The 9,740-nt window shown below is 46.5% G+C and overlaps 1 protein-coding gene across 1 annotated transcript; it reads right to left on the bottom strand.

The window, feature by feature from the left end:
* Window positions 1–6,416: 6,416 nt before the first annotated feature.
* Prss51 (serine protease 51) lies at window positions 6,417–8,889 on the bottom strand. Its single transcript, XM_055609585.1, has 4 exons — window positions 8,870–8,889; window positions 7,890–8,149; window positions 6,874–7,016; window positions 6,417–6,713 (listed from the first exon to the last, which is right to left on the bottom strand). Exons 1-4 carry the CDS (start codon window positions 8,887–8,889, stop codon window positions 6,417–6,419), a joined length of 720 nt encoding a protein of 239 aa, XP_055465560.1.
* Between the last annotated feature and the right edge of the window lie 851 nt (window positions 8,890–9,740).

Below are 9,740 nucleotides of genomic sequence, written 5' to 3'. Positions count from 1 at the left end.
ATCCAATGGGTTAGGAACACAAACCTTGTTCAGGATACATATATACTGCTCTGCTCAGGCAATGCTGGTGATAGTCAAAAAAAAAAAAAAAAAAAAAAAAAAAAAAAAGACAGAGAGGGAAGGGTTAGTGCTGGGGCATGTAGCCAGCCGACATTCACCTTGCTTTGCCTCAGCGAGCTGGGATTTGAAGTCAGGTGCAAGTCCAGGTTTCAAGGCCATATTTTACATTATACTCTCGGCTACTCTGCTGGAGCCCTATCGTTCAGCTGGAAGGAAGCCCCAAAGCTTTCCCAGCAAGCAGAGCCATAGACACCCATAACAAAGAGGGTCAGGAAGGGACAAAGGGCTGTAGTCTCAGAAGGCTCTTGTCCCTATTTATATACCAGATCCCACCCAGTCTCTGGCTGCACAGAGGACTCTGCGCTGTGGCTTTCGAGAGCAAGTGTCCTTGTGCTGTCTGTGCTCTGAACCCCAGGCCAAAAACCTGGGGAGTCAGGTCAGAAGAGGACATGGCCTGTGGGCTTGTGTCAAGCCTATCACCATTTTCCATGACCCAGTTTGAGTCTTGGTGGCATCTGCTGCTCAGGCAGGAAACACATCAACGCAAGTGGGGGGAGGAGAGCAGAGCTATTTGGGGCAGGAGACAGATTAGGAAACAGACATTGCTCCCTGTGGATCTCAGCCCTGCCTTTTTCCCTTTTGGATTTCAGCTCTGTCCTGATTCTTTCTCATGTGAGACCAGTTGGATCACCGCGTGCAATGCTACAGAAGTTCTGTTCCTTATCTGGAGACTTTAGGATTGGGGTGAGAGGTGAGAAAGTGCCCATATTTCCATCAGGAACCCACCTGATGATAGAGATAGAAGTGCCCCAATAGCTAAGGAAGGTGGACCTAGTCTGAGGGTTCAGTAACTAACTGTCTCTTGGGCCTCTCACAACTATCTGAATCCCCGAGGTGGAATTGAGGTTGATAATTCTGAAATTGGCAAAGCCCTGGGTTAAAAGGGTGGAGCTGGAATTCCAACTGTGAAAACCTGAACAGAGACATTTTGATGTTGGCATGAACATCATGAACATCGTAGCAATTAAACAGACTAGCCAAAGCAGTCAGCCATGGGAGAAAGACTCATTCCTTCCTAGACCCAGGGAAAGCCACAGGGGTGAAATCAGAGGGAACTGGCCAGGGGCAGCCCTGTGACCTAAATGGGAAGGGGACAAGAAAGACAAACCCCTTGGCCCTCTCACTTTCTCCTCCTGCCAGTTCTTTCTGAAGAGGGATCTAACAGCATCTGGTGACTCAAGCCTTAGGAGGCAGCCTCCTCAGACCCAGGCAAGAGCTGCAAACAGACCTAGAGTGGGAGGCCTGGGAGAAACGGGGGAAGTAAAGGGCCAGCATCTTCCAGAACCTTCTTGTGAGGGTGACTTGACTGACATGTGCCATGCTGATTCCAGGACTAGGAAGGACAACATGCTACCTGTGCTTAGGCATCATCAGACGCAGTGCACTGTGATCGGGACTTAGGACGGTTAGCTTCACCCCTCCTGGCAACTTTTTGCCAGATAGTCAGTCCCCACACCAGAGACTGCATCTTAACTCTCTGCCATGCCAGCTCAGAGATACTAGCCACTGGGCACATACAAGCTATATTTCTCAGATGCCCAGGATGCTTTTATGAGGAGGCAGAAGGTTGGACAGGCCTTAGTCTCCTTTCCTGTTTCTGCGATACAATACTAACAAAAGCAATTTAAAGGAGAAAGTGTTTGTTCTGGATCCTAGTTTAAGGGTACAAACTATCATGGAAATCACAGCAGCAAGAGTTGGTCATTGTCATCTACAGTTTTGAACAAAGAGTGATGAATGCATGCTGTTGCTCAGCCCCTTCTCTACTTACCCAGTCCAGGATCCCTGCCAGGCCTCCTATCAATCCTCCCCATTACTGAGGACAATTAGGAGAGCATTAGGAGCGTGTTCTTCTGACTTTCTGTAATTGGCCAAGCTCAAGCAGGGAGCCACTACCCCTTCTCCTGACCTCTGCATGCAGCCTTTCAATGTGTCCCAAGTCTTCACTTCCATGCCCTACATCCCTTTCTGCCTGAGGTCCATGGGGCGCTTTCTGCTCCTTGACACATTTCTAACCAATACAGAATTTGCCACTGAAAATTCTAGAAAATGCCACTTCCTGAGTCATCAGGAAAATGCAAATCAAAATGACTCATATTCCATCTCACACCAGTCAGAATGGCTAAGATCAAATTCTCAAGCTACAGCACATGCTGGCAAGGGTGTGGAGAAAGGGGAACACTCCTCCATTGCTACTGGGAGTGTAAACTTGTACAACCTTTTTGGAAATCAATCTGGTGCTTTCTCAGAAAATTAGTAGTAGCTTTACCTCAAGACCTGGCTGTATACCATTCCTGGGTGTATACCCAAAAGAAGCTCTACCATACAACAAGGGCACTTGCTCAACTACATTCATAGGAGCTTTATTCACAATATCCAGAATCTGGAAACAACTTAGATATCCCTCAACTGAAGAATGGGTAAAGAAACTGCGGCACATTCACACAATGGAATAATACTCAGCTATTAAAGACAAATCATGAAATTTGCAGACAAATGGATGGAACTAGAAAAGATCATCCTGAGTGAGGTCACCCAGAACTCAGAAAGACAAACATATACACTCACTTATAAGTAGCTTATAGCCATATAGTATAGGGTAAACAGGCTACAAGGCACAGACTCAAAGAAGATAAGTAACATAGAGGATCCAAGGGAGGATGCTTAAATCTCACTCAGAAGGGGAGCTAGAATAGACAGAGGTAGTGGATGAAGAGAGAGGAACAAATTAGGAGAGGAAGCACAGAGAGATAAGAGGGTGGAGATCAGACCTGCGGAGAGCAAGGGTGAGAGGTTGGGGGTATCTCTGTGATAAGCTGGAGACCTAAGTCAAGGTAGGCTCCTTGGAGGATATGAGGGGGACTCAAGCAGAGACTCCTAGTAGCAGAGACCACAGAAACTGAGGATACCCACTAACTAGACTATTCCCCTAGCAGAGGGAGGGGAACACCAACCCACCCACAAAAACTTTGACCCAAAATTTACCCTGCCTACAAGATATGCAGGGATAAAAATAGAGAAAAGATTGAGGGAATGCCTAACCAATGTCTGGCTCAACCTGAGGACCACCCTATCAAAGAATGCCAACCCCTGACTATGAATGATTCTCTGTTAAACTTGCAGACAGAAGCCTGACAGAGTTGTCCTCTGAGAGTCACTACCCAGCAGCACCTCAAAACAGATGCTGAACATTGGGTGATGGGTAGGGAGTCTTGTGGAAAAGTGGGAGGAAAGAGAAAACAACCTGGAGGTGACAGGAGCTCCACAAGAAGACCAACAGAGCCAACTAACCAAGGTTGAAGTTTGCTGAGACTGAAGTACCAACCAAGGACATTGTGTGAACTGGACCTACAACCTCTACAAAGATGGGCAGCTTAGGCCTCATATGGGTCCTCTACTAAGGGAAGTGGGGACTGCATTGGACACAGACTCACTTACCATTTCTTTGATCATTTCCCCCTGGCAGGACTGCCTTGCCAGGCCACAGGGGAAGAGGACATGCTCAGTCCTGATGCAACTTGATGAGATGGGCTGGTTGGGAAAGGGAGCTCCCCTAAAAGGGGAGGGGAGAGAGGAGGGAGGAAGGGTGGGATGGGAAAGGGAGGAGGAATGGGGCTACAACAAGAATGTAAAGTGAATACCAAAAAATAAAAAAAAATTGAGGAAAAAAATGGGACTCTTAGGTATGTTTTTGGCCTGACTTGTTTGAAGGCAAGAATGACCTCATTGCTAGTGAGAAAAGGAATGTGGGAGTCTTTGGCTGGCCGTGCTAGTCAATTTATCACCTGTCATTCTTGAGCTCAGTTACTAGGAAAGGGAACCAAGTGGCTTTTGCAATAGGATGCTCTGATGGAAGAGATAACCACAGGGTTGTAATTGCTGAATTCAATGTAAAGTTAAAAAAAAAAAAAGCCAACAGAAAACAAAACAACCCAAAACAGCAACCCCCCCCAACATCTTGGAATTTAAAATTTTTAATGTAGTTATAATCAAAGATCCAGAAAAGCTTCTACAGCTGGTCCCCAAAGAGTCTTATCTATTATATATATATATCAGACTGACTGCTTTTGATTATCAGAGTTTTCATTTCCTTGTCTTATGGACTCTGCTCTCCCTTAACCTTTTATTCGCAGGCATTTCTGAAATGATTGGCCAAATATTTTCTATGGCCCACCTTACTCCATCAGCATTCTCTTTTGTTTTCTCTAACAAACCCGAGAAGAATGCCAGACAGTGGGTTGATCTGAGAACCCAGAGATGGACTCCCAGTCCTGGGAGATTAAGCTTCAGAAGCTTCCTTAGACGTGGTGTGAAGGGTAGGATTTACTGCCATCAAGTTCTCCCAAATAGTGATTCCCATTACACACCCCACCCTTAGATCTTGATGCTAGTTAGTGAGCTGGGATAATTTACTGCTGTGGGTGGAATTTCCGAGTTCCTGTCTTCTCAAAGGAAAGAATTCAGTCAGGAGGCACAAATGATTTAAAACAAATTTATTTGTCATAGCAAGGATAAATTGGAGTGGGCTGTTCCAGAGCAGGGTATAGCATAGTGAGTTCTTCATTGTGAATATGAATATGTAGAGGTGCTTGGTACATTCATGAGCTATGGTGACCCTTTCTCCCTCTGAAATTATGGTGGACCAAATCTCCCTTTTAGGGTACTTTTCTCCCCTCATGATCCTCTTGAAATGTCCATAGGGGGTTAACCACAATGAAAATGACATAGCAAAGCTAAGGCTTTTTGAGGTCACATATCTTTCCTTAGTGTACACATGTGGCAACTGGGAAAGTGCCCTGGCACCCTGGTTCCTTATGAGGACACACCCTAACTGCCACTTCAAAGATGTGTAACCACAAAGGAGCACCCCAACCTTCAGAAGACGTATCTATGAAGATATAGCTGCAGTTTGCCTTGGTCATGTGTATCTAGTTCTTGCTTACCCAGAATTGGTGGCGGGGTGTGTGTGTGTGTATTGCTTTGTGAATTGTTAGTTCAAGGTGTTTATATGAGTGTGTACTAGACCACAAACTGGGACATAGCTCTTAGTGTAAGTTATAAAGTACCATATGATCCCTGTCATGGTCCAGTGCCCCTTCAACAGATGTTAGACTACCCATTCCCCACAGTTATTAAAAAATGGATGGACAATATAAGATAGAATGAAGCACACACACATATATACATATGTGTGTGTACATATACATGTTTGTATAATGAAATCAAGTACTGAGAAGACCCTGTGACGTGATGTACAATACATGAATTTAGACTTAGCATACACATTTGAAGACATGAGCCTTCCATATCTTTGTATTTTTCTGTGTTCTTACTATGCATACCATTCACAAAGTATCCAGATGAATGAATGAGAAAAATAAACCCCTATGTCTGTATAATTGGTTGCCTCCTTTAAATCTATTCCATTTAGACCTGACCTAGGAAATACCTAGAGATGTAAGCACCATTCGTCCCTGGATGCATGGTTTAGCACGGGTCTTACGGCCTTGTGGTTTTCTAAGTTCAAACCCTTACCCTTTGTGTGACTGTTAGTCATCTCTAAAGGAAGAGCATGCTGTCCTTGGATTCATTCCATCCACTCTCACACATGATGGGTGCCTTTGGTCACCGGATAGACTCAGGCTCCACGTGGAAGGAGAGGTAGGTAGACCTCAATGCTTCTGGAACAATGTGTTATCAGGAAGTATTTTGCTTTACTAAGTTAAGAAAGAGAAGGAAAGGTGTGGTCTCCAAGTCCTGAGTTATAATCTCCCACTTTTAGCTTCAAATCGGACCAGACATCTCTGACCCCACCTGCTACATACAGAGAGGTCTTCGCGCATGTGCGGGACTTGGGAGGCATCTGCGGGCAGCCTAGGGTTAGGAGCTCCCTGGGTCCAGGCCTAGGTTAGGTGCTGGACTGACAGAACCAAGGCTGGTGGATGGCTGGGCATGAGTTTCAAGAAAGAAAGAAGCAAGTCGGAATGACAGAGTGGGGAAAGACTCACAATGTATGTGCAGCCTCCTTCACAGACAGGGAAGGATAGGGTGACGTCCCATGGGACATTTTCAAAGATTTCCCGAATCACACCCTCCCGACCCTGCTTTGAGGGGATATGATGTTTTGCTCTGGGTAACGTACCCCCAACACCGACGGCACCTCTTTCAGCATGGAGTTGAGGAACTAAATCTGTGGCTCACTCAAATGATGGAGAGACCAACGGTCAGCATTCATCAGATGCCTGTGTGTGAGGATGGGTGAGAACAGACTGGGCAAACAGGAAAAGGGTCAGAGCTTAGCAATTTGATTTATCCCCCAGCAAACATGACAGAACCAGTATTTGAGACCCCAAGCTTAGCAATATGGTGTAACGTGGAACGCAAGCCAAGGAGCTTTTGGAGGCTTTTGAGAGAGTGAGAGATCTGCCCTCCTTTTGTGTCTCCTCCAGGATCCATGGGATAAACCGAGCCACAGACACAAACACACCGGGCCTTCCTCTGAAGCCCGAGGTTACGCCCCAGCTGAAGACACCCACTTGAAAGAGCCTCCGAGTCGAGAAGTTAGCGCAGACCATGGGTGCCCCGCTGTCACCCTGAAAATAAGAAATGCAAGAAGTGCTATGTGTGAGAAGCCGCTGGAGCTACTCAGCAAGAGGATATGAAGAGGTGGCTAGTGGTGTGAGCAAGGGCCTCCCTCCTGGACTTCTGGGAACATAAGGGAGTGGGGGTGGGGAGAAGGGAGGGGCTGAGTACCTGGCACTGGCCGTTGGTGCTTGCCTCCTTCCAGGCACAGAGCATGTTCCTGGAGAGTTGACTCACCCTCTTGGCGCATGCTCTCCACTTAATCTGAACCACCCTCAGCTTCTTCAGGTGCATGTTTAAGACTTTAGTCGAGCCTAGCAAAGTAGGGAAGCTAGCCTGAGGATGAGCATGCATTGGCCATTGACAGTGACAGGCCTATACACATCAGAGCGGAATTCTGATGATTCACGGGTTCCTTTGTAGTGCAAGACCCCACCCTGTGTCATCTAGGTATCCCAACAAGTAGTCCTTCTGCCTAGAGGACCGAGGCTCTCTCCAGAAGCAATCCAGTCCCTTACACTATAGACACATTAATTTGTGGCCCCAACTTTTCTCCAAAGCTGTCTTTTGTCCTTGTGTTGAAGTTTGGAGCAGCCAAAGTGCTTTGGTAACAGTGGCCCACAGCTTGTCTTTGGCAAGCCAAATGGAAACACTTGGAAGAGAGGACACATCTGGATATGCCGTCTTGAGGAAGGGGAGATAACCACAGTGCTAAAGGAAACCGTGGCTTTCTTTCTGTACATTCTCCCCTCAACCCGACCCAGGAGCCTTCCATGGGTGACCAGCCCGGTTCTCTGCAGGAAAAGGAGTGGAGTCACGGTGCCCACTGCTCCAGGGACACCACCAAATGATGCCTATATCAGCAAATGGTGGACTATGTGTGAAGCTAACAGAAGAGTGAGATGAACTTTTTTTTTTACGGAATCCATAAAGATGACCATTGTTCTCAGGTTCTGCCCCGTGTGTTTACAGGGGACTTTGTCTACGTGATTTCATCCATCTTATCTACATGGCTTAGGCGAGGGAGGCATTGCTCTTACTCTGTGGATGGGAGAAGGTGATAAAAAGAAGACTATGGATGATGCCTCAGATTCAAAACTGAGTTCCCCCCACCTAAACCATCATTTTGCTCAGCAGAAGTCAGCCTACATGTGAGCTTCATACTGGCATGAAGGCCAGGTGCATACCATGGCCATGAGTAGATGCCCACTCTGCCATCCAGCACCGGTCCCAGGAGCTCTCCTTGTGTGGCAGGCAGACAGGAATTTTGACCTTATTGAATTGGACTGGCGTGGCAAGCAGGAGTAGGCAGAGGTCACTGTCAAAGAGGGGTGGCTTATAATCTTTGTGGACAATGATCTTCTGCACTTGTTTTCTCTCCAAGTTGATGTCGCTGAAAGTCTTGGCTCCCATGACCACAGTGATGTTTACTGCTACAACTTCTAACCTGAGGAATGAATACAAGAGCACCACAGCTGATAATGGTTGGGGAGGCACGTTACATCTGCACATTTACAGGCAGTAGATCTTACCACTAAATAGTATAGCAGAGTGGGTATGCTGTGGGAGCCTAGAGAGGCCAGGAAGGTCAGAATCAGGGCCCAGACCTAGGTGGATCTCTGAGTGAGTGAACCATCAGCTCAGGGGAAGCTCTGACCAACAGAAGTTTAATGTACCCACTGAGAAAAGAAGATGTGAACAACTTGGTGACAGGAACCTTGGCTATCTTATCGACTGCTACATCCCTAGCACTTGAAAAAGTACCCAGTAGTTGCTCAATGAATGCACAATGAATGAATGAATCTAATGCAGTGTCTTTATATACAGGTGGTGGACAGGAAAAAGGAAGCCTACACTGTTTTTTTTTTTTTCAACACTACAAGAAGCAGAGAACTTTAGATACAGTTGACTAAGCCAAGAGGGACAACTAGATAGGAACAAACTTCAGTCCAAAGCCACTGGGCACAGAGCCTATGACTTCAAAAGCTTCATATACCAACCAACGAGTGACTGTCCCAGACCGCATGTGTACTAGATGCAGTGTAAATGAAGGTGATGCCCCAGACACTTACAGGGTTCTTGGGAAGCAATGTGCTGCTGTCAGAACCCACCACTGATGGATGATGGCGCCTCCACACAGGTGTTTCCCAAGCATCTGGATACTCACTTGCCACGGGAACTCACCATTCTGGACTTCAAGCAGCTCCCGGAACGGCAACCATGATGAGTTTGGGAAGGCAGGTCTGTGGCCACACAGAACTGATTTTGAGAGAGAAAGCAAGGAGCCATTGGTATGCAAAGGGCCCAGAGAAATCCTCACTCTGCATTCCCAGAACCTTCCCAGCTAAGATCAGGTGGCATCTGAAGAAAACTGAATGAGAGGGCCCACAGGACAGATCTGAGAGAATACTTCCAAACTGAAAATGGCCAGCGCAGGGAAATGCAAATTAACAAAAATGGACCTGCCACAGAATCATAAAAACATACTATATGTTTCTTAAAGGGTGTTGGAAGAGCAATGGTGTGAAAAGCAACAGAATTTACCGGTTAATGCTGTTGCTTGATAAAATTGTAAATAGCTGTGAGTGACTGAGAAAAAAGAGTACACACGTACATGTGCGCGCGCGCGCGCGCACACACACACACACACACGAGAGGGAAAGAGAGAGAGAGAGAGATAGTGAAGATGCAATACAGCAAAGCCACTTTGTGAACCATAATAAAATTTGGCATCCTTTTGTGGGGGACACCTGCTGTAATTCTGTGGGAAGAGTAGCAAACATTTGCACATCTGGTCTACCCACAGAACTTTCCTGATGGGGTGTATTCCAGGACCGCAGAGCAAATATTACATGAACTGACTTCTTACAGCCATGTAGCCCAATGTTTTCTAAATTGAAGACATTTTTATTTTACCCCACACCTTTCTGCTGCCTCTTTCAGGGTCTGGGCCTAGAAAGATCCTCTGTTCGTTTACAGAGAGGGAGTGGAGTGAGAACAACATAGCCAGTTATTGATCTTGCCACAAGTCTGCTGTG

This window comes from Psammomys obesus, unplaced genomic scaffold (assembly GCF_907164565.1).
Source record: "Psammomys obesus unplaced genomic scaffold, mPsaObe1.curated_primary_1811, whole genome shotgun sequence".
Classification (NCBI taxonomy): domain Eukaryota; kingdom Metazoa; phylum Chordata; class Mammalia; order Rodentia; family Muridae; genus Psammomys; species Psammomys obesus.
The sequence above is the reverse complement of the archived record's forward strand: the minus strand, read 5'-3'. Positions and strand labels throughout refer to the sequence as shown.